Source organism: Haemaphysalis longicornis, unplaced genomic scaffold, assembly GCF_048455015.1.
Source record: "Haemaphysalis longicornis isolate Haplotype H1 unplaced genomic scaffold, Haemaphysalis longicornis Haplotype H1 scaffold_1, whole genome shotgun sequence".
NCBI lineage: Eukaryota > Metazoa > Arthropoda > Arachnida > Ixodida > Ixodidae > Haemaphysalis > Haemaphysalis longicornis.
In genome coordinates this window covers 167,408,087-167,434,210 of record NW_027526203.1, presented here as the reverse complement: position 1 = coordinate 167,434,210, position 26,124 = coordinate 167,408,087, and the positions used below count along the sequence as shown (strand labels likewise).

The 26,124-nt window shown below is 47.5% G+C and overlaps 1 protein-coding gene across 2 annotated transcripts in view; it reads right to left on the bottom strand.

Moving 5' to 3' along the window:
- LOC144139134 (presequence protease, mitochondrial) overlaps window positions 1–26,124 on the bottom strand; it is a 124,496-nt gene that overhangs the window by 2,519 nt on the left and 95,853 nt on the right. For both annotated transcript variants that reach the window (XM_077671589.1, XM_077671593.1), the window contains 2 exons: window positions 24,604–24,737; window positions 20,750–20,845 (listed from right to left, as the gene is read on the bottom strand). In XM_077671589.1, coding sequence (XP_077527715.1) covers window positions 20,750–20,845; window positions 24,604–24,737 — 230 coding nt within the window. The remainder of the gene's footprint in view (window positions 1–20,749; window positions 20,846–24,603; window positions 24,738–26,124) is intronic.

Here is a 26,124-nt window from a genome sequence, read left to right as displayed (position 1 = left end):
TCGAAACCCATGTAGAGACAGTTCATAATTAACTAAAGAAACAAAAATGATGTAACTAAACAGATAAGGGTCAGAGTAGATAGCAACCCAGTCTCATTGTTACCTGGCAATGCCATAGCCAGTGCAACTGCAAATGCAAGCCCAATATGGACCTTATGGCCTTGCACAAAACAGCTTCCTTTTCGCATCAGAATTCCTACAGCTCGGAAAGCATTACCGAGTTTCTCATTTTTGTTTTGCAATGTGTACCAAATGCATCCAATCGCATGTCAACTTGTCCAGCCCAGAAAGCCTTCTGAAAGGTCACTTTTTTTGTTTGCACATTAATCTCGAAGCAAATGCTTGGAGTAATTTGTTCTTCGCTTCGAACCAATGAACCACGAACTGCACAAGCTATCTCTAAAGTAGAGCGAGTAATTCATTGCATGTACCACACCAGGCATGAGATTACTGGAGGCAAGTCTGCGAAGCAGCATGGAAGCTCCGGTGACAGAGACCTGTTTCACTGCCAGCAGCAGATTTTTAGAAATCAGTTGGAGCATCAGACGCAAAAATGGCCATGCCAACTACAAAAGCGGAATTTGATTATAAGAGTTTGCAGATAGCGGCCGTAAGCCAATATTTCCTTAAAAAATAAGCTTTATTTGAATTCGCCTCTGCATTAAGGCTCGGATCACCGGTAAATATTTTGATATAGCCATCACTGCTTTCTGCGTGCGGGTAAATGCCTCCATCCCACCTGACGCCTGCCATCACGTTTTTCATCATAATGTGGAATCCGACGAAAGATTATGCGAGTACCAACTGAAAGGGGTAAACCACGGCTTGAATCAGTACACAGAGACCTATTTGGGAGGGGCATCTTTAACTTGTCGACAACAGCTCCCCAACTCTGCAATGAGAGTAGCAGCAGAATTTCAAATTTAACTGGACAAAGACTTTGCCTCTTCGATAATAAGGCAAAACCAAAGCAAACGAGACAGAAAAAAAAAAAGAGTGTTTGCCAAAAACTATGAGCACGAGTTTGTCTGTATTTCTCTGTCTACTTTAGTATTGCTTTTTCTTCATGGACGAAATACGTAGTACCTGAAATGCTGGGGGTAGGTCTTGATGTTCTTTCAAAAGGAGAAAAACTGCACTCCATGTACTGACAATTTTTGTGTTATATCTACTAGTGCCATGTTTGGCTTTGTAGAAAAATGTAAACTTGTCTACTTGACGCATCCCGAAAGACTGACCATTATACCAGGCGCCACAGGTCATGCTAAATTCACAACGATGACACATCCAGGTGTGAGGGAAATCAGACAGAGGGAGGAATACCTTGAACCAATTCGGCATTTTGGTTTCGGGCTTATTCCGCGGTTGATGTTGATAGCATCAAAAGAGAACACAAACTATCCGCATTCGGTTACCACTTCTATTATTTTAAAACCAAATGCATGACCTCTGTCCTTCCTTAAGAATTTTTTACGGAAACACGTTTCTCTGTCACTAACACCAACCAGGCGTGCGACATTTTTTTCAACAAGATATGCAGTTCAACAAGTCGGCACATTTAGAGTGCAGGCCCACACTGTTGGGCAGTGAAGCGAGCTACTGGTCTGCCCGCTTCTGTACTAGCCCGGGTAAGACCTATGCCGGAAGGCAGAGCCAATGTTTCGTACCACACAGGCACTGCACAGAGGGTGATACCATTTCTCTTGCACAGCCTTGCAGCACAGCTTGTAACTTCTGTTCCCCATGTCATGACCAAAAACAGGGTGTTTATATTCTTGTGACTGATCACAGGAAGGGTAAAATGGGTGAGGAATTATGAGCTTGACAGTTGGTAAAAGAGAAAGGCCCCAAATGGTACGGACGCGCTTTTTCAACAGTGCATGAACAAACCATTTTGAACTGGTAACCATTTCCTTTCCTTTGTTTCAGTACTGGTTCAGGCTTGGTGTGCTTCAGGCTCAGCCCTAGCGAAAGTAACGGTCCGGTTACGCTTCTAGGTTTTGGTTAGGTTCCAGCTGGACAATCTGATATAGGTAAGCAACCAAACGGACTAAAGTCAAATTAAGCATACTAGAAAAACAAACAAACCAGTGCACACAATCATCCACTGTACATGTATAATCTGTGACAATAAACTGAAACTTAACAATGGCTGTGACAGATGTGGTGACGAGACCTAAGTGGTGAGTGACATGAAGGGGCAGGGAGAAAAAAAAAAGCAAAGTGACTGTGAGGGATGAAAAGCTGGGAAAACAGCTTTATTCAATGGCTGTAGGTGTGAACTCTATCCGTGTTGCATGCTCCAGTCACTGGCTACTGCACAAGATATAGTGAAAGCAACAGAGTCGACAAGCCGCAACCCAGATATAATGGACATCTTTATATACCAGAGCCAAAATTACAACAAAACATTCCTAATGGTGGAGTAAATTGCACCTGAAATTTGGTGCAGACCGACGCATACAACAAACTTCCATGGTGCCAACAACTGACCATCCATTCAAAATTTCACTGTAACATGCATGGGACTAATCCTGCTGGATGGACCAGGTCTGCACTGATATATCAGAAACAAAAATTGAGTTTTCTACAGTACAATCTAAAGAACTATGAGAATTGTGGGGCATTACTTCTGATATTGCCATTTTTTAAGGCAATGTTTCTGACAACTGAGAGCTTGCAGACAATGACATGGCTGAAGGGACTAACTAATCTAGTAACTAATAATATAACTAGCAAGCTAATCTGAGCATACTCAGGCTTGTGTGACCAGAACATTTTTTGTTCTGTGCCCTTTTCATAAATTGGATAAAGCCCACTCCGGATAAAACAGATGCTTTTGGCCCAGGCTGTAATTGAGCCCGTTGGACTGTGCCAATGTATGTTTAGGTAAACACCGCCCATATTCTTGGGGTAATGTTGAAATCAAACATTTGCATTCCTCATCTTTCTCGGTATACTTCGCTTGAATAAAAAAAAATGCCCCACATGGGAAGCCTGGCTCCTAATAACACAAAACATACACAACACCTTAAAATCAGACACACAAAATGTTTCAACAGATAAAATTATAATGGCATAAAATTAACAACGGCAACAAGCTATAATTTATTTGAGCTCGCCTGTTGCGTGCAGTGTGACGTGCCCGAGGCCCTTCAGGGGATGCACATGCCCTACGACAGTCCATTATTGCCACTGCTCACCTGCGCACACGCCCGAAACACAGCTAAAGAATATGCGGCTAACGACGCTGGCAGTGCAATGTGCTTCTCCGAATCACGTGATAACGTCAAAGCCAACAAGGCTCTGTAAATAACCAACGTGTATGTGCACATCTTTCTTATTTTGTCCTCTGTTCCAGACATCTCCATCAAGAGAAGAATGCGACTTTGGCTAGCCTGCTAAGTGCTAATGTCACAGCCAACATCACTTCCCAAAATGACCAATGTGCATCGCTCTTTTTTTTTGTGACAGACGTGCTTTGGGTGATGCTACACCTGTACAGGCCAGCACTTGCTCTGGAACAAGCAGAAGGTTCCCAGAATGATTGGCAAGAACGCCGCCTACTGTTTCACCGGTTGCCTGGCAGAACAGTACAGAACGATGACAGCACAAATAAGCTTCCTGGCATTTCTGTGCTACTGCCTGCATACGGTGCAAGTGTCGGGGGAAAAGTGAGCCAAGAGGAGCAGAGGGCATGCTTGCACCACGCCCAGGCAATTGCTTTGATGTGAGCAGCCCAAGTTCAAAGGCTCTGTTCGTTTTGCATACAATCGTGACAGAAACACACACGGCCACAATTGGCTGCACAAGGCAAGGGTGCAGTGTTGGTTGTGCTTTGTGTGCACATGGCTATAAATATTCAGTGTTGTTGTCTGTTACTTCTCCTGCTGCAGGAACTAGCCACTATTTTAACTGCTTTTGAACTGATGTATTTTAACGAAGAAGCACTACTCCCTTCTAGTGAATTGCTAGCACACTTCTTTAAGCGTATCAGGCACTATACATAATTAAAATAAAACCTCGCTCTTTTTCTTTTCTTGGCATTCAAAGTTTGCGCATGGGAAGCTACATAAATAGCATAACACTCAAGCTATTACGCCCAGAAATTAAATACACGCTGCAACTTGGGATAAACCCAGACATCAGTCATTGCAGTCCAACTACAATACGGTGTCCCAAATTACATGGCTTTGTGTTAGAAATTTTTCTTCATGCAACCACTGCCCTGCCGAAGCAAAGAAGTTAGAAATGATATCTAGCTAGGTACTTACTCCCAAACTCTCACTGTTAAAAGTAAAAAATATGTTCAGATCCAAAGTCTAGCTAAAGTGCAAGTTTGGTAAACAAGTGCCATCTAATCATAGCCCACAATATAATGTTATATCATGCATTACCTGTATTCCTCCATTAGCTGCGAAGTTTTGTCTTAGACCACTAAAACCTAGGAAGGCCCTTGTATCATCCAACGCACAACAAACTATTCTTCCACTGAGAATTAATATCTATATGCAGTGATTTGACCATAATGCTCAACTGTCACCCCTTATATTTCCCCTTCCTTTGAACCTCCCCATTTTCTGGTAGCATTTACTTAGGGTAAGGAATGGAGTGCAACATCCATGAAAAACCCCTCCAAACTTGCTAATGACACAGGGTTAACTAGTTAATCCGGTGCAGTGGCTGGCTCCCCATTTTAACACTACAGCAAATCAACTCTTGCACTCCGCCACTAAACCTGTTACCCTAGTAAGCCTGTAATCCTAGCACCTGTCTCAGCACTCGCACACCATGCAAGGCCTTAAAGCACAAAATACTAGAACGGTGGCTTTGAGCCCAAACTTCCCCTAATTTCCAGCCTTCTTGGCTAATACTTATGGTCCAAGGTTATACGAATGTATCAGTACACTAGGCTAAATTTGCCTTTGTTTCCCCCTCACCCCTGATGACAACTATTAGGGCACTTTTTTTTTTAGCCCAAGCATCAGGTGCATACACCTACACCTCCTATTTAGTTCACAGTAGTTCAGCCACCATTGTGCAGAAATGGTGGAACTAGACCAGCGCTTTTTTTTTCATCTGCTTCTTCACTTCAGAGCGAGTGCAAGGGAAGCCTTGACCTCGTCCTGCACTCGCCTGCTACACTGGTGAATTGAACGGCACAGTTCAGGTGCCATGAGCTGCACTGCCGAAATGAACGGCAACTACTTGCACCCCCCTGAACTAGTTCTCGTAGCGCAGGTAAATTGAAAGGACTGCATTGCAACAAGAATGCCACTTGGCTGCCACAAGCAGTAGTCAAACTTCTACTTCAGTAGGACTTGTTACAAGTACAGTAATCCCTCGTTATAACGAAGTCAGTGGGACGGCGAAAATTTTCGTTATAAGCGGTATTTCAATATTTCAATTTCGATATAAGCGACCACTCGGGAAAAGCTAAAGCTGGTGAGTTTTAATTGCACGGAATCAACTGCAATGAATCAAAACACAATGTATTCAGTGAAGCAAAGCTTTATTCAGGTGCAAAAAAGGCAGTGAGCTTTGGCTCATTCCAGTTGTTGCCGGGAGTGAGCAACCCCTGCTCCAGTTTGACCAAGCATTGCATGAGGCTTTGGTCGCTGTTCATAAAAGTGGCAGTGGCTGTGGCCAATTTAGAGGGGGGCGCGCGGGCGTCACGGAACGCTACCGCAGTGTCGCGCTGGGAAGCGCTGCAAATGCCGTGGCTCGATTTTGAGGTGGTGTTTGTTGCGCTCAAAAAACGATTAACCGCTCATTTTGGGTGCACAGTGCATTCCTGAAAACTGACTGGTTTTGCACTAGGAGCTTACCATGATATCTGGGAGTTTTTTTCCCCGAGGTGTGCAGCAGTGAAGTTTGCAAAACAAGAGTTTTTCGGCGCCCCGTTGTCGACGACACTGCTAATTCTACGGCTCGAGCGTCGGTGTTCACACAGCGTCATGTCCACACCATTGAACAATGTCTAGCAATGAAATCCAATGACCCTACTACGCATTTGGACTGTTTGTCTAAAGTCAATGGCGCGAATCGAGTATGACCGGCTCGAGAAAATCGCCGGGGAAAGACCAGCTTGTGTTGACCCGCGATGTTGGCAGCCTATTTCGCTGCTGGGTCGCTTCCGCTTGGCCATGCCTCCGCTCGCCACTTCACTCTAAACGGGTCAAGCTCTTCGTGAACTTCGACCTAAAATCCATACGTTTGGGTTTGGACCAGAATAAATGTCGAATAGAGCGATATTTTGAGTAAAGCGATTTCGTTATAACGAGGGATTACTGCACGTTGTTGCGGCATGAGCGAGTCCACTTACCTCATGTTATTCACCTCCAGTCACAGTCTCAGTTTTTGTGTCCCACATGCGTAGCATCCGCATACAAACACTGCACAACACTGCCATCATGCTTCTAGCGCCTGCCCCCACTTGAGACAAGTGAATGAGACAAAAAAAATCGCGTCAACAGGGCAGCACCACAGGAGACCAGTACTGCTTTTGGCAAGAACCAGCTTATCTGTGCTGTGAATGAATAAAAAATAAATTCCCTAACATGGTGCAGGTGTGACTTTTTGAAAAAGCCAAGGCAAACAAAGTTTTGGCCTGGAGAAATTTTGAAAGCTCCAAACGAGCCCATGACTGCCAATGCTGGGTGCCGCCAAGGTACGAACGAACTTGGGCCGTTCGGAGCAGTTTGTGGCTCCCCGACATTTTTAAAACCACGAGTGAAATATTTTCCAAACAAATTCTAAATACAGCTTTAATATTTTGAGAATAAGCTTCCAAAACTGTTTCTTTTTTCAAAACTGATAGAACTGTTTTTCTTTTGCATACCTGCCAGGTTCGCCGAGATTGCATTAGGGAGATCTGTACCAGTAGGGGGGGAGATAGAAAAATTAGTAGCAACAGAATGGAATCATTTCCAATTTCCAATTTAGTCACAATAGAGTAGGAGCTGAACTGTTTCGTCCAAACTACTAACGAGCTACACCACTGGTCAGCTGCTAAATCTTCGATGCGGCTGACGCCGTCTTTTTCAAGAAGCCCTGGGAATACTGTCGAGCATAACAATGTTCGTTCCTGCTACACTTCGCCAAAAGAACGCGACTGAGCTCGGATTGTGCCAGAACTTGATGCTCGGAAGTGGGGTTTTGTTTTACCATGCTGAAATACCTCTCCCATTCAGTGTTTCTGTGGTAATGACCAGTTCAACTTGCGCGCATTGCCAACTATACTTTATAAGCTATTATGATGTCCAGTGGTGTAGGATGTGATTGGGTTGTCAGGTAGCTCCAGCGCAATGTGGCTAGACTGGGAGAAAGATTTAGCCAAACACGGGTGTGTATTCGGGAGATTTTTGTTTCGACCGTACAATCGTACAAAACCATCAAAATCTGGGAATCTCCCGGATAATTCGGGAAACCTGGCAGGTATGCTTTTGTCTTTTCTAGAGACAAATTTTTTCGAGATCTTTGGGCATTCAAAGACTTGTGTACCCTTTGCAAAGGCAATAAGAAATCTTGCAGCACTTGGATCCCACTGGCTGTTCCATTTCTGCAGAGATCTTGTAACCCGCCCAAATTACGAGGTGACCATCTCTAAATACAGCACTTCATTCGGCTAATTATCTTAGGCCCTTTCATTTGTAGTAAGTGTCTGTTGCTGTTAGGAACCACACAAGTTTCCACCCCACCACTGATCCCATCACATGCATGTGCAGTCACCGTCTTTACCAGCGTGAACTTGCAGCCCCAATGCGTGGCTTCACTGTTTCCTGAAGCTCTTCTGAACATCATAAGACATTGTCTGCTAACTGAATATTTAACAAAACTGCTGTATTCACCACGTTTTGTGATACAGTGAAGACTCAGTAATTTGAACTTACGGATAATTCGAACTGTACGATTTGGTCTGGCCAAGCTCTATAGAACGTATGTATAAAAAAGCCCAGTAATTCAAACGGGAGTAGGTTCAGCGACGGATAACTCGAACTACATACCACTGTGCTGCTGGCTTGACGCGTGGTGTACAGCCAAAGAAACGCACCTGCTGCCCACATGCAAAGCCGCATCCCCTCCGAAACAGAGAGAAGGCGAAATCAGGTAAAACTAATACAAAAACCCCATGCCAGACGGTTTGGAAGCCACATTCTTTGCGGACTACATCGATGTGGACGCGAGTGCCGTGGTGTATGGTGCGCTGGCAGATGAAGACATCACTTATCAGGTCAAAAGCGCAGAACCTGTTGCTGCTACTGAAGAAGACGGGGAGGAGGATGAAGCAGAAGTGCGGCCGTCCACTCGGAAGTGATGACTGGATCGGATGCTGCCCATCTCTTCAGTTTCGAAGAAGGCGAGGAGAAGGCTTCAGCTACATTCACTTGTTAGAGCAAAAGGGGGTAACTGCCGCCATTAGGATAAAAGGCAGGCCGCAATCACAGACTTTTTCAAACATACATCAAATTGTTGACACGCCCTACTGCTTTCCAGTCGCAGTGCAATGTTGCTGTTATTCACTTTCATTAGTTCGAACTTTCGTAAATTCGAACTGAGATGGCTTCCCCTTGTGGTCCAAGTTAATGAGCTTTCACTGTACTACCAACAACTTTGCTATTAAAAAAAATGCCACACATCGATCTCTGACCCAGTGATGCTCTAGCAATGTTGACCACTACATGAGAAGTGAATTGAAGAGCTTTTATTTATTTTTTTTCTCTGTGAGCCAAGAAGCGTTTTATTTCTTTTTCCATGGGGCACCACCTGCGTTCTCAAATGGCGGACGTGCCTAGCGTGGCTCCTGTTTTTTACGGCAATAAGTGCGGCTATTTTTCTGTTTTTGGCCTGCCTTTGCCACCAGAGTGAACTTCAAGTGACCAGCATCACGAAGATACCGGACTCAGTCAGGTGAAATTCTCCTATTGGACACTAGCGGACGTTCTTTCCGAGCTGCACCCGGGTTAGGCTTGGCGCCTACACACGTCGTCGTGGCAGCTCCCTGCGAGCCCACCGACAACGAGCGCACGGCCGCAGCACCGGCACGAGCCACGAGCTACGAGCAGCAGTAAGCGCGTGCCCTAGGCGCGTGCCCCGGCGCAGCGGCAGCAGCTCCGCGATGTCGGGCCCAGCGTCTCTAGGGGCATTGGTGGAGGTGCGTCTCAGACCGGCACTATTGCGCGACAACGGCGAACCCGTGGCGACTCCTATGGATGGACAACACACTGACATGAACCAAGATGGTGAGCACGACTCTGCAGAGGGCAAGTGGAACATTTGGACAAGAAAGAGGACCAACTGGAAGACGGACGTCAACCGGATTGACAGGGTAAGTCACCCTTGGGCACTTCTCTCGTTAAGGCCACTGAAGAAATTCAGCATACATGCCACACCCATACCTGCCAACCTGGTGACTTGGAAAGGGGGGCGCGGCAGCACACTAATTTTTTACAAGTTTAAAAGGATTAACGTTCTGTGCCAAGCGTTCTCACGTTTTCGCAACCATAAGTGAAATTCGCAAGTCTTGAAGAGTAATGAAGCACCTACAGCGGCCGTGCCACAGGTCGCAGTGCATTGGTCGTGGCAGTCATACGAAGAGCGATGCGAACACGGAGGTCCTAACCGGCCCCCGAACGACTCGCTCTAAACAGGCTGGTCGAGGTGGAAGCGAATTCCGGACATGGATGCGCAGCCCACCCCGAGAAGGCGACAAAGTCGCAGCTTCTGCTGATGATGATAACAAGAGTCTGTATTGCCCTATCGTGGCGGCGCAAGGTGGCACAGTGTCGTTTTAATAGATATTCCCTTTTTTTTTCGAAAATCAAAATATTTTCCGTTATTTCAGGCAAGATTCGTAAAATCGTAAGACTGGTCGAAATTCGTACATTTTACGGAAAATTCGGAAGAGTTGGCAGGTATGCCATACCCAAGAACACTTTGGCAAATTTGATAGAGACACTAGCGCTGAGCGCAGAAATGGCAGAATTGGCAACATACCGGTACGATAAATCTGGAAACTGCGTACAGATCACCGTCTACGATCAAGAGCACGTCAACCTTATTTTGGGGGCGACGAGCTTGATTTTCCAGCACAATGGCCAGACCGTCACGCTGCCGGTTGAAATTCGGCACATCCCCAACCACAGCAACTCTTCAAGAGGGGTTATAACTGTAGAAGCAGGTGAATCTAATGAAGAAATTCTCAACTGGGTCCGATGCGAGCGGGCAGAAGTGCTTTCAGCCCAAAGAATCGGTAAAACAAACAAAGCCATCCTAACTTTTGATGCCCCAGAAGTCCCCAAAGTTGTTAAATATTACATGGCAATAGTCAAAGTCTCGCCATATCAGCCAAAGTGAATGGTGTGCTTCTCATGCCACCAAATTGGCCATATGGCGAGGCACTGCCCGCACCCGCAGGTCTGTAGAGACTGTGGACGGGCACACAAAGAAGGAATCCCGTGTGGCCGGACTCTCTTTTGCGCTGCATGCAAAAAAGAGGGTCACCTTGCCGTGGACCCGCGATGTTCAGCTAGAGTGCCTGCTCCCAGTATCCAAAAGCAAGAGAAAACTCAAAATAGCGTCTCCTGGGCTGACATGGTGACACGGAATGGTCGACCTACTACGGGCACCAAGGAGCCACAGATAGAACGGGGCACTCATGTCACCACGTCACAACCATTCTCAAGTGACATAAACGGGAACGGGGCACTGTTGACTCAGCTGGCGGAGATGCATTCGCAGCTTTGCGCCCTCAGAGAGGAGAACGCACAGCTGCAACCAGAGATTGTGGAACTTAAACGATGCAAAGAACGTACACCAGCAAGCCAATCTGCTCCCAAGTCAGGACAACCTGAGCGTTCTCATCTGCAGCCTCCCAGAGGCAGAACTCCCTCTGTGCCTCGGTGGAGCCACAGCACCACGGCAAAACAAACGGCAATGTCACAGCCTGCTTCGAGTGTCATGAATGAGATTCTACAGGCCCTCAAGTATGTCCGGGCTGATGTTCAACAGGAAAGCCGCGCTCAACTTACAGATATCAAAAAACTGAAGTCTACCATCGACAGTTTTTCACAGCAGGCGTCATCTATGATGACATACATTCAAAGCCTTCCAACATCACAGGAGGATCCCCCTCCAAGAAAGGTCACAGCGTGGAGTACGCTAGGACAGTAGCATGGATTCCCCTAAAGTGCTATAGTGGAACTGCCGAGGGTTTCAAACAGCCGCCCCAATACTGAAAAGTAAAATCCACACAAGCCATCCTATCATTCTCCTGTTACAAGAAACGAAGTGCTCCCCAACCATAAGTGGTTATACCACTTTCGTAAATCTCGCAATAGTGTGCAAAGGCACCAGAGGCAACCCTAGGAGTCCTACAGCGGCCGTGCAGGCAGCCGTTCTGGTGAGATCGAACCTAACCTGCTCTCACTTGGCGATTACTGGGCACACTTCACCAGATCACGAGACAGTGATAGCTATGGTACAGCTACCCAACGGAAAGAAACTTATTGTTGCATCGGTGTACTATCGCCCTGTATCAAGCTCACAGGGCAGGGTTAATTTTATGTGGATGCGGCAACTCATTCAAAAGTATCCCAACATACCGGTTTTAATTGGAGGTGATTTTAATGCGCAAAGCACAGTCTGGGGCTACTCCCGGTCAAATAAGCACGGTGTAGCTCTGGAGGCTGCAGCCGAGGACTGCGGCCTTCACTTGGTCAATGATATTGCAGTTCGTACACGTCTGGCCTTACATAGCTCCCAAAATGACTCCACCCCGGACCTCATTTATGCTACATGTGGGGTTGTCCGCTCTTGAAGCGTGTACGACCATTTTCCAATTCAAATACAACTGACAGGAAAGCGATTTCGAAACAAACGAACACACAAAATTATAGATTGGCAGTGTTTCCGGCAGAGCGTACAAGTCTGCAGCACCACTACAATGGAGGAATTCGTTTCTACATTGCAAGAAGCAGCCCTGCAGGTTAGGGAAGAAGTCGAATGTGACGACGGCTCACCTGCCCTGGACAAACATTCAGCCAACCTATGGTGCAAGACGGCGACTCTTACAAAACGCTACATTCGGAACAGAAAAAGTCAGAGAGATCTTGTTAAAGTGAGACAACACTACAAAATTATACGGGCCTATGAACAGACCCTTTCTAATGAGCAGTGGCACAGCTTGTGCTCTCAGCTTAGCCAGGAGCGCGGCCTAGCCAAACTATGAGGAATTTACCGCGAATTGGCAGGAAAACGCAAATGCAAAAACCGGCTCTTCAATACCCTTATCCTCAAAGCCCCACCGGATCGGGTAGAGGAAGACATCATAAAGACGTTCTTCCCTTTTTCATCACTTACGCCCCCACCCCCACTGCCATCCATCTTACTGCCCAGTACGCGCCCGGAGCTGGACGTTTACATTGGGAGAATTGCAGGCTGCCCTTTGTCAGGGCCAGTCTAAGTCGGCTCCAGGACACGATGGCATCACCTGGCAGCATTTGCGCAACTTAGACAAAGTGGCACAGGAGTGTCTTTTAGAACTAGCAAATGCACAATGGGAACGAGGAGAGGTTCCTTTGGATCTCAAACTCATGCTAGTAACGTCCATACCAAAGCCCAATAAAGACTCATCCAAGCTCGCCAACCTCAGGCCTATTTCATTGACACCAATGCTATGCAAGCTTATTGAGCGCATGATTTGCAATCGAATGCAGCATCACTTAGAATATATCCAACCGTGGTTCCATCCCTCACAAACCGGCTTTAGACCTCATCTTGGAACACATGATGCCTTGTGGCTACTCAGACGTGTTATCAACTGTAAAGGAGCCGGGGCCTTCCCCGATTACGTACTTGCAGTTGATATGCGAAAGACCTTTGATAACGTTAAGGGAGCCATGAAGAGAAAACACAAGTTTGGTTCATTCAAAAGATTGCCTCGTTAGAATCATACTGACACCACTTTTAACGTAAACTTCGGTCAAATAAGCTACATAATTAGGAAAAAAGGAAATGGCCATGCGACCCACCAGCTCATTTCCGCAACAGAACCTATGATGTCATTCGAGCCAGCTCTGCGATTGGCGGAGGCCGGCAGAAGCAGACGCAAATTAGGTAGAGCTTACAAACTAGCCGAACGAGCCATTTGCGCATAAATTTAGGGCACATTCTTTGCAAAGGAATAAGAATGATGGGACAAACAGTGGAAGTTATGAAAGCACATGTAAACATAGAAGTACTGATGCGTACTGCTGTTCGTACTGCGCACAGCATGCTTGGTTTAGCTGCACACCACTACGGGGCTTGGGGTTGTCTCAGACGACACTGGACGATTGATGCAAGCAACGGTGTCTTACGTGACCACATTTGTCGAGCGAGCACTGTTTCAGGGAACAATTATTTTCTCCCAGAACAAAAACAAGCCAGGTTTAAATACGGGCAAAAACAAACCAAACGCTTGCCACGGTATGGTGGCGCCATCTAGGTTCGGGAAACGTAAAGAAACGCGCGAACAAACCAACACCGCTGTACAGGGTGGAGACAACCTTTCAACGGTCCCGTGCCGCCGCGATTGGGCCAACGTGCTCATCGTGTTGTTCTTTTCGTTTCCCACGAGACCTAGCAACGCGAAACAGACAATATGATTCAAACTTCTTCAGTAAACCGCGTTGCGGCGATAATTTTAGCGCGGTTTTGACCCAATGACTTGCTTCGGCGGCAAGTGAGCGACCCAAAATGGTGGCGCCAGCGTATACGTGTCTCTACCCTGTACGGCGGATGCGTGAATTAAGGTATTCTAGGCTGCAGAGCGGTCGGTTCCTGTGATGTCATTGCAGACCCCGAAAACAAATGATTTCGCGGGAAAATCAAAATTTTAACCTAAATTGTTTAATTTCTCAGTGAATAAAGCATCGTTTGTATCCGGACAAGCGCTGGGGGCACTATAAAACACGAAATCTTTCGAATAAAACCAACTTGCATTTTCTCTTCATGGCTCCTTTAAGCATCAAGCGATACTAGAAGAGTTGGCCCAGGCTTACCCCAGCCAGTGTGCTCAAAATTGGATTCGGAGCTTCCTAAGCCAACAACCAGTACAACTCGCAGCATCAGCTCCGGGATGGACCCCCAGGACCTATTTCTTGGATAGGGGCTTGCCCCAGGGGTCTATCCTCGGACCGATCTTGTTCAATTTGGCCATGGCGAGTTGCACGATCGCTAGAGAAGGACACGGCGGCTAGGTTTCCAATCTATGCCGACGATATAACTATTTGGACCGAAGCGCAGGACTTTGACTGCGTCGAATCCATGATCGTGAAACTCCAAGCAGCTGTCCACAGCCTTACAGACACTTTGCCCTCTCTAGGGCTCGCCTTAGCGCCAGACAAAACAGAATTCCTTGCTGTCCATGGGAGCAAGAGGTTACCTCCCCAGTTCCATCAGGTCACATACATATCAGACATTCCTATTCCATCTGAAATCGGTAGGATCAGGCTTCTGGGATTGCCGCTAGCCAGCAGCAACAGCGCAAAACAATGGATAAATCAACGTAAGTCAAGCTGGAAACCGATGCTACACTTAGTGTCGCGTATGTCGAATAAGTATGGGAGTGCATCTCAAATGGCAACACATACGCTGGCAAGGGCAGTGTCAGTGGGCCAAATATGTTATGGGGCTTCGGTGTACGACCTCACCGCCACCCAAGTGAAACATCTCGACATTCTATATCGAGTGGTTCGCCGCACAATAACTGGCCTGCCTCGACACACCGTATAGCGGCGCTTGAAGATTCTGTGGCTCTGCCACCGCTGCCCGCACTAATCGAAGCAACCATCGCCCAGAACGCTGCGAGACGCGAACTGACAAGCCAAGGCCTGGCTCTTGTGGCCTGGGACAACAGAAGACAACTGCACCCCCACCGCCCGGGAACGCACGACTCAGGTCGTAATGCATCAGAAGACCAACATACCTAGAAGGCATCGCCAAGCCTGACAACAGGCTCAACGACGACTCCAGATGAGCAAACGCTCTGTGGAAATTGACATCTACACTGACGCCAGTATTCGCGACGGACACATCGGTGTAGCATGGAGATCTCCAGAGGCACCACACCTGGATGGCGCGGCAGTGCTCGAGATGAACACCTGTTCACCTCTTGAAGCGGAGCTACGAGGCGTACTGGCCGTACTGGACCATTTAACGTACTCTGCGAATACACCTCAAATAGCACGCATATTGACCGATTCCCATGACGTCATGCAAGAACTCCGGAAACCATATTGAGACCACCCTATAGCCAACATCATTACGCTCTCCCTTCAACATCTTTCGCAAAATGGTGTAACTATAGGCTTTATGCAAAAGTGCCGCCATCTACCGGGAGAAAAACGAAACGAGCCCGCGACGCCATGTTGGGGGATGGCGGTCGCGGGATTGCTTGGTATGGAGCGTGTGAGGGGCTTTCTGGGCTTGGCGATCCTTTTACATTCAGATTTAAGTGCAGCGAAATGAGCGAGGAGTGATCTGTGGACCTTTCTCTGTTTCCCACATTTGCGAGCGACTTTGTAAATACGCATTACGCATCGAAAAAAACAGTCAGGGAGGCACCGGCAGGGAAGCTTTTGGTGGCTGTCGCATTTTTGGATGTGAGAACGCGAACATTGAAAGTACATCCGTGTTGGTTCGCATCCTGCTCGTTTCTCAGGAGGTCATTCCTGAAACGCTTCGAGACGATGCGGGCTGCCCTGAGGTTGAAATGGGGGAGGTGGGCACTCCGCGATATAGCTATACGCTAAGGGTCCTCTGGGACGCAGAGGAAACCTACAAAAAAAATTAATAAATAAACTGCATACCTTGCATTTTTTAACAGCGGAGCTGTTGTAGCTGGCCGTAATGTGTAGCACGTAACCTGTGTGGCGTGTAACGCGTTAAACATTGCCAATATATTACCAATAAATTGCCAATGAATAATTAATCTACCAATACATTGCCGAGCACTGGTGAGCGCGTGCCTCGCGGCGACCACCGAGCATCCCCAGCACATGCAAAGACTTTAGCAAAAAAAACTTTAGAGAGCGAGAAAATTCCGAGCGCTCGTGAGCGCGTGCCTCGCGGCGACAGCTGAGCGTCTCCTGCTCGCGCCCTGGACAACAAAACTGGGTGCACACCACCGCTTAGAAAATTCCGCTCGAAAAATTTGATCTTGGGAAAATAGGCTACGGTCGAACAGCAGGCGACGAGCGGTAAACGACTGATACACGCTTTACTACGTACGTTACTTGCGCTACTCATGGTGCTACGTGAAGGTTGCAACTCTCGCGGATCCCTTATTTCCTGTAACGTTTGGCAAATGAAAGGATGCGTAGTACTTCCATAAAAGCCCAGCGAACGTCCAGAATAAAAAGGAAACACGGGCGCGCAAAGCACGAACGGCAGACTCAAAACTCATCTCAATAAAGTACGAGCTGACCGATGCAGGCAGGAGTGCTCAGCGGTGTTGCGACCGGGCGGGGGCACCCGATCCGAGCTCCGTGGCCTCCGACATACGAGTGGTAGCGTGTATGATGCGAGCGGCCAGCCGCTGTTGCAGCCGTGAAGAAGTCCAGAAGCCGTAGGCTAACGTAACTGTTTACTTCATAGCGAGAGGTGAGCCGAAGCCAAAGAACAATGCCCCGACGGGCGAGGTTACAATACACGACTCGAGCAGAGCGACAACATCGATTCGCTGCTCTAACAGGAATGAGTTACAACGCTGGGGCAGCTCTATTTATACTCAAAAGCGATAACGGTCAAACGAAACAAGCTGGAACACGCCACGAACGTCACAGACACACACAACGCTCTTTCCGGAGTTTGTAAGCCGTTCATAGCCTCGGGCACGTTGAGTCCGGGAGAGGGGAGAGAGGAGGACTTCGCTGAGTTCGCGGGGCCTCTGTGTCCTTGAAGAGCATGGAGACGAGCCTCGCCGGTAGCCGCCGAAGTTTTGAAATGCGCCCAAAGCGAAGCGTCTGACGCGGCTTGTTGCAACTTGTCACCGACATGATTGCGCCTGATGGCAGAAAGGCGCACGAGGTAGCTTCGCCGCACAGCCGTGGAGTGCTGCGGGAAAGTACGGCGGCGCTGGCCGATTCGTAACAGCGGCAAATACAGGGCTAAAAAACAGCTAACTTTGGCACCTTTTTAGTCCTGCACATATTATTCGTTTTGTGACTATTCATGTGATCTAGCTATAATATTACTGCGCTTAGAAGTCGACACCCGCAAGCGACTTCACGCAGGGCTCGAATCACGGTTCCGTTGAGAAATAAAAAAAAAGATGTGTACGCTTTTTCCGTGGTCGTCCTCGCATCATCTTTGTGCACAGCAAGTTACACGGCAGTACTTAAGCATCTTGGACAACGATAAACGCCGACGTGCGCGTCGCTAATTCCGGGCTATCATGTATACTGCGGTATCCGGAGATCCGGGAATCCCCCAACATGGTGGAAGCGCACGCAGTTCCCGCGAGAGGGCGCCAGTTTTTGCATAAGGTCTATACGTGTGGCGTGGATACCAGGTCAAACGGATTTCCGGTCGGGGAACCAAGCAGGGAGAGCGCTTCATTACCTCCCTCCCCTTCTGCCGTAGTGCCTTGCATGAACCCACGCCTGGAACTGGTTGCTAGGCGTGTTCAACGCAAGATTACCCTATTACGTCAAACTCCTAAAGGATATCTGCCACAGAGCCTTCAAATACCCAGGGTTGCCGAAATATTCATCAATAAAAGCATCGGCAACAGTGCCTACACGCCCTCTGTTACGAGGAAATGGTACCATCCGAATGGGCACCCACCCCCGTATTGCCCTTATTGCCAACAAAGCGTATCATCTGACCTTCACCACCTCACGTGGGTGTGCAGCCATTTCACGCTCCAAAGACAGGAATTGTTCCGTCACGTCCCTCCAGACACGGACACTATACAACCTCCAAATCACGACATCGATTTTCTGCAAGCACTAGGCAATTATGGTATACAGAGTGGCCTTGCGAGATTAGTGTAGCCTGGGGGTGACTACCCATCCTGAGAAGAGCCTTATTAACATCATGGACGCAAAATGAGTGCTCAAAGGAGGGACATTCAATTGTAAGACGAAGACCTTTTGCTGCCCCCCATCCCTTCACTTCCCATTACCCCATGTACGGCCTCCGGGCCTCCCCTTTCCTCCAATAAAGGTTTGAATCAATCAATCTTTTTCCATCTACACCAAAGCTGGAAATACAAGATCTCAGCCGAAGCAGCGCTAACAACTTAGCTGTAAAATGTTGTCTAGATTTACTCTGCTAGAGCCAATGGCTCAGAAAATTTAGCTATTCTCATTTCAAGGATTGGTTCAAATTATGTCGCACGCTTTGCATATGCTAGCACACATGCCCTGTTGTTGCAATGCTGACACGACCATGCCAACAAGAGCAACTGTTGTGGCGTGTGTGCGGTGACTGAACCAACACCTCATCAGTTCGCAAGTATATAACAGCCTCCATGGGAGTGCATGTTTTGAGAACCTTGCTGTCCGCTTTGCGCATTTCCTCGGATGATGCTGTCAAATAGTAGCTCTGGGCATTATGAATGCCCGGCTAAACCCTTGTTTTCAATGTGTGTTTGTTTGTAGAGACAAGTGACATGAATGTTTCTCTGCCCCCCCCCCCCCCCCCCCCCCCCCCCCCCCCCCCCCTTTTTTTGTTATCTTCTGTCCTCCACACTGCTTCCACCAGAAGACAAGCTTTCTTCTGCACATTCAACCAGGTACTGCTTTCCCATTTTGATGACCTGAACTTAGCAAGTGATTGTGTGAAATCAGAACTGCAAGATAAGTTTAAAAAACCAGAATATATGCTGTCTGAAAGCTTTGGCTAGTGCCTGACAGCTTTGGATGGTGCAAACAAGAACGAAGGCTTTACTTCTGCCTTCATGTGCCCATTAAATAATAACCTGTACAACGTCATGATTTAAACAAACACTTTTATTCAGATTTCTACATGAAAAAAGAAAAAAAAATTGATATATCTATTTGGTTTTGACTACTTTGGTTCGACTAGCGACTGTCTTGAACACATTGGGGTGCACGCCTATGTGCTTTTCTTGGTGAAGGAACCTTTACGCACATATGTAATCACCACATTAACAGGAACTCCCACCTATCACTACGAGCCTGGCTTCAGCAAAGTTACCCAGTGCAAAAAGCATACAAAGTAGTTTTCTCCTCTCCTCTCTATAACAACCAAGGCTCTGCCAGCTGTAGTGCTGCAAGTTTGCAAGTGTTTTCAACAGTAACAAACTGCATTTTTGGAGCACTCATCTGATCACATTCCTACGGGACTTGCCAATTCATGACCCAGTTGGCTTCTTTTAGAAACACACCACTTCTTTACCGAGATGAAAAATAAACAAGAAATGCATTTTGGTGTATTTAGTTCTCACCAGATGGCACTAGCTGCCTAGAAAGCAAGAGTTTTATTTTCTATTTCAGTACAGAAGTGACCTACCTTCCAAATAAGCAAACTAGACCGTTGTGAATATTGGGCCTCTTCGATTTACAGTCTCGGGCTCACCGCGGACTCCCCGAGAAGCAGTCCAACATTCGATTTTCCCGTGTATCCCTATGGCTTCGGGGAATCCTCGGACTACTCGCGGGCAGCCCGCGGGGAGCCAGAAGTGGAAAATCGAAGAGGCCCATTGATATGTATTTGTAAAGCTTTTCCCATTGGTGCCAGATGGTTTTAAGTCCGTCAGTCATGAAGAAGTCCCGTAGGAATGTTCACAGGTGAGCCCCCCTTAAAAAAAACACGGCCTCCAGGTCAACACATGGACACCAAGTTTTTTTCCTCAAAGGTTGCATGCCGCATTGTGCAGGGCATTTCAGCCATCTTTAGGCCACAAACTCCCTAATGACAACCATGGTAACTTCTCCATAAAGCCCATCAAGTCCCTAGCATCTGAGCCATAGCTTTGCCTTAGACGTCACCAGGACCTTGATGAATTGTGGAACTTGGACGGAGGAACTAAGGTTCAGACCAGCGTCAACATTTTTAAAAACAGGCAGCCTGTACGCTACTCTAAAATACTGGAAGGAATGCGCTTTGCCACAAAAGCAGATGAAAGCAAGGCACGTCATCAGCTTGTCCCGGGCTCAAAAGCTACCAAGCTGCGACAACAAACTATACTGTTACGGTACCCCAAAATTTGTAGACAGCACATTCAGACAAGCCAAGTAATTTTTATGTCTCAGCACATGATTGTATTAAAATACCAGAGAAGCAATTTATAAATTGCCAACTCTGCTCCGTCCCTACTGCTCTGCAATGCTATGTGCTCTACAATGTAACCAGATGGCTTCTGGATGGCCGTCTGGTGATGTGGTGAGAAAAAATGTGTTCCATAGGCAAAAGCTGTCCCCGGCCGCCCTCTCCCGGAACGCAAAATGTGTCATACTGGCAGTTGTACCTGCCTACATAGGGATGCACTTGTGTGCACAAGTGAGCAAGATGTAGGAGATGACTTCTTTGGGGTGCATGCCTGCATTGACAGTCAACGCGTGCACTGTACACTCCGTCAACGCGTGCACTGTACACTCCCTCCTGACTACACAAAGAAGCCACAATAGAACCAAGAGCACACATGCGACAGGGCCAAGGGCACGCAGGGTGGTAAAGTTCGCCTGGCCCGAGTTGCGCTGCGTGTGAGGTGGACAAAAGCCCCGCTTGCGACACCTACTCTCTGTGGACGAGCCAGTGCTTCCCTGTCTCGGTGAACATGTTCTCGGGACCGATGACCGCAATGCTCGATGTGCAGCCACTGTCACCGGCACACCTGAAGGGAGACAAGACCAAACAGACGCCTCGTATGACACCCTACTCGACAGTTCCCCATTCACGCTATGATGCTGCTAAAACAGATATACCCTTATAGAGGAAAAACTAGGTGTGACTAGAGTGTGAAATCACCAGACAAGTGCTGCTGCCAACTTTGCTGTGGAACAAAACAGGCCATAAAACACGACCCTCGAGCAAAATTGCTGTGCAAACAAAACAACAGTGTGCACAAAATGTGTTTTTTTTTTTTTGGAGTGCATACACAGAAGATTGAAAAAACTCTGTAACAACAAATGCACATTGGTGCTGAAGATTGCTGTATACAAGCTAACTCCTGCATAGGCCGACTGCTTTAAAACATAACTGCGGTGCTTTGTAGTGCATAAAAGTTGCGCATGTGGCATGTGACTATGCTCACTGGCACATATTAAATGCAGATGAATATGGCTGAGCACGGCTGTAAACAGTACAAGTATGCGAATAGTGATATTTGCTTTAAAGCAAATTTGAAATGAACATTGCTTTTGTTTGAATACAGACTAACCTCGTTACAACATACCATGATTATGATCACGATTTCAGCCTGCAGTAACAGAAGTATGGACAATCCAAATACTGTTACTGCAGACTTTAGTGGAATCATGAACCTGCTACAGTTGAACCTCGATGTAACGAAGTCGGTAAAATTCGTAATTTACTTCGTTACATTGAAATTTCGCTACATTGAAATTCGCGGTTATAATGAAGTGTTCATCCCGTGAAGCGTTTCCTGAAAAAGAAAACGTGGCGCGCATACACGGCCGGCGCACTGTTTCTGTTTTATCGGTGCTTAATCGTATACGCGGGCATCAGCGTGATCCGCATGGAGCGTTTTCTTCCCGCAAAAACGCGCCCCGCACGCCACAGGCACCCTGACGCAGCCACGGAGACCACCCGCACGATGCGGGTAGCTCCAGCGACCGATTCTAACCGCTCGCTGAAACGCAACTCGAGGGGCAAACGAGAGGGGTATGCGAGAAAAAAAGCGGATAACGTGGGCGAAATTTTCACTGTAAAACGTCATACGCGCCGCTTACGAGAGCGCCCATCAAATATCCTTCGCGGCGGCCTTATCGTCTAGCCAGCAGGCATCCCCGAGCGCTTCGAAGCTCCCGCCATAGGGTGCGGGCCTCCCCATTGGCGAAACCGGTCAGGCTCCTCCCACTGCCGCGCGCAGCGCGAGTCACTTCCCGCCGCCGGCACGCAATTGCGGACGCCGGTGAGAAAAAAAAAAAAAAAAAAAAAGCGCGTGCAAGGCTCATGAAAATTCACAAATGTTGATGGGACGACGAAACCCAACAAGCATGAGCGAACTCGAACGAAGTGCAAAGCGGCGGCTTGCGGCGGCGGCGGCAACGCCAGAGGCGATTAGGCTTACCACCGCGGAGGATATTTGATGGGCGCTTTCGTAAGCGGCGCGTGTCACGTTTTACAATGAAAATTTCGCCCACATTATCCGCTTTTTTTCTCGCATGCCCCTCTCATATGCCCCTCGAGTTGCGTTTCAGCGGGAGGTTAGAAGCGGTCACAGGAGCTACCCGCATCGTGTGGGTGGTCTCCGCGGCTGCGTCAGCGCGCCTGTGGCTTGCGAGGCGCGTTTTGCGTTTTTGCAGGGAGAAAACGCTGCGTGCGGTCCACGCTGATGCCGATTAAGCCGTGGACAATTAAGCTCCGACAGAAACAGTGCGCTAGCCGTGTATGCACGCCACGCAGTTTGTAGGCAAGGGACTTAAAGACTCCGTGGCTGGCTGCATCCGCGGCATTGGGCGGCCGTTCGCGTTTTATTGGGACCCCATTTCAGCGCTTGCGTTTTCCAAAATCTACTTCTACAACTTAAATATCGTGCCTCGTTCTCCATAAAACTTCGTTACATTGAAATTCCGGCAAACGGGACTTCGTTACACAGAGGGGGAAAATACATGGTGTGCATACACTTGAAGTTACAAAAAATTCCGTGGTTCGTTACATCGAGGGTTTCGTAACATTGAAGTTCGTTACATCGAGGTTTAACTGTATATAGGTAACAAGAAACTTTTCAACTGTTAAAAACAAAAATCACACGAGTCTTGTTACATTTGCTGTGCTTCTGTTGTATGGAATCCTCTCCATCTTTTCATTCACTCATACTATTATTACAGTCAAACCCCGCTACAACGAACTCCACTTCAACGAAATATTTCCAATTCCCCATCAGTTAGCCATAGAAGTCAATGCAACAAAGTCCTCGCCGCAACAAACCATTTTTCTGGCTTGCTTTTGCTTCAACGAAATTTCCACTCATTGGCGCTGGGTTTGAAATTTGTTTTACAATAAAATAAGCACAACACCAGCTATCTGTAAGTTTTCATACATTCAGGACGTTTAGTTTTACCGAAAACGTGCGCTGCGCACCCACACCACCACCTTAAACAAAAACAAACTCATAGGTGGACGCCACTGTTTGCTGGTGGTAACGATGTGGCTGGCCATCTTTATATAAGGCGCAGGCCTGGTTCACCAAACTGGAGCTACAGCCAATCCGTATCCAGTTGAAATCATGTGAATGTGCGCCGCCGTCATGTATGTGTTGTCGTGGCCTCCGCTATCTGCTGCCAGCAGCATGCCGTTGCTCCAGCCGTCCCAATCGCCCGGAGAGAGCGTAATTCCAAAGGGGCCGTTCGCCGTTTTTCGCTACACTGCAGCGCGCAGAGCCGATGGTTGAAACGAAAGCCGTGTATGCTGCAATGCTCCTCGAAATGGCGTTTCATCAACTTTCGCACTTCGTATCGCAATAAAAAGAAAGCATAGCTGGTGTTATGGATGCAAAGCGACTTATAGAACTTGATAATGAATTTATTTTAGCCACGATTGCAGCTATGTGACTTCTTTAACATGTGCCGCATGATGCCCTCGACACACGTACAATATTCTCTACCACCAATAGAAAATTTCTGCCGCTTATATAACGTTCAATTCGCTAAAAGGTCATTATTTTTCAGGTATTTCTTATCCCGGCTTACGTACTTTATACAATCTGCATGGTCAATGAAGTTCAGTACAGCGCGGGGCGTGACCGTGTCATACCCATGACGAATGGCTGTGCTCTTACCTAGCCTGTTGGGTGGAAGCACCCATACTATTTTTAGGATTAACACGTTTAATTACATTGAGCGATAGCCTCAAGGATGCGGCAATCTATTCTACACATGCACGTTAAACAATTTCAGTCGCAACAAATAAAAAAAAAACTTGAAGTCAGATGCACCCTGATTTCATTGTATTCTTAATTCTTAAACGTATTTCAGTGGCCACAGGCAAGCCCAATTTTGCCTATTCTGAAATGAATACCCAAGAAATTTAAATTTTCGAATTACTGGTCCCTTTTCAATGGTACTGCAGATTCCTCTTTCCCTTCCAATTCATTTCATGCATGCGTTGTGTGTGAATGTGTGCATGTTTTTTGTGCAGTTTCGGCCTCGTGCTGAAAGCTCCCGCTGCGTGAAGAAGTCCAGAGAGTGCATGCTTTTCAATGAAGCCTACACTTTTTACACCACAAGGGTTGGACAGAAGAAGTAAATGGACACGTTGAAATGAATTTAACTCGCGATAAGGGGTTTACAGACCACCTTCACAAGCCTGCCACTTGTGAATCCCTGCTCCAGCTCATCCTCTTGCCCCCCCCCCCCCCCCCCCCCCCCCTCCTTTTCCTCCCCACGCAGAATGCGAATGCAGACGCACCTCTTGACAGCTGCAATGACGTCGTCCTTTGTGCTGCGGAGAATCCTCTGCCGGTGCTCTTGCCTCATCTCGTCTGTGACTCCGTGCAGGAATGTGGATGCGCCCCGATCGCCTGGGGTGATCGGCCGGTCAACCTGCAGGTGCGGACATGACGACGATGCTGCCTCAGAATGACACAGTGCGAGCTATGGTAACTAAATCTGCACACAGCCACATTTTAAGAATGCAGCAGAGATCTCTTTTCTTCCTACTATAGGGACAGAAGCACCTCTCTTTTTCCTTCTCTCACCCACATGCACACACACAGACAGACAGAAAAGCACCTCTGTAATCTAGGTTTAAATTAAAAGGAAACTGAAAAAGGATTAAAAGGATAAAAAGAAAAACAAACAAGTGCAAGTAACAAAGAAACAAACAAAACCTTACCAGTCGTGATTACTGTATACCGGCATTTTATTTTGTAGTCAAGGTAAGGCACTAACAGTGAGTCAGATGACAACATTCAACCACTGGTTTTAAAGGGACACTAAAGTGAATTTGTCAAGCTCCCGTTTTTGCTTGCGCTGCATAGACTGGCTCAAATTAACACACTTTTCATCGTTTATCCGGTTGACAAGTCGGTAATTATTTTTGTAAAGCACGAAAGAAGAAAAACTACCACGCGTGGTTTGCGGCAGCCGCACCAACTAAACGCTGTGACGACGGGAAGAGGTGCACCGTGATTGGCCGATGCCCACGATTACCATTCAAACAAGTTTCGGTTTCGGTTCTGTAAAACAACATGCTCGACATCCGACGTTACCTGATGGGCATTCTCGATATACAGTGTAGACCGCTTATAACGTATGTCGCGGGAGCCGCAAAAATCCGAAGTGGTACCGCACTATAACCAAAACATGCGCAAGTCCAACCACATCGCAACCTACCTCTGAAGTCATCCTTTATTTATCATCACTCATACGCGCGGCACTTAAAAGCGAAGGCCTGGTGTTTATATCATTTTTTTTTTCACATCAGCCGCTGCTGCAGGGTCTTACACATTGCAAGCGCGGTGTTACAAACAGCGAGCACGGCTTTAACTTCCGTTGTGTTTGTGTTTTGGAAGATCGTGGCTGCGTTTTTAGTGTCAATGAACAGATGCCGTGGACCAAGATAAGAATGCCAGCGGGACTTTTTTTTTTTTACCCCACCTTGTGTTCACGATGCCGAAGGCGGCTGCTTATCAGCGCAACGTACTGTGGTGGAAATCTTCGGCTTCGCGCGGATCGCTTGTACGGAAAAGGAAAGAGTGGTGGCTTATCTGCACAACATTCTAAAGCGTGAACCGCATGGAGCGATTTCTTCTCACGAAAACATGCAGTGCTTGCCGCAGGCGCGGCGATGCCTGCGGCGTGGTGTGCGGCGCGGTAAGGGGCAGCAACATGGCGTCGACCTTGGCCGTGAAGTGGTGCCGCACAAGGCGCAAGCAAGGATGTGCACGCAAGAAGAGAGCAGATAATATGGGCGAAAAAAGGAATATAA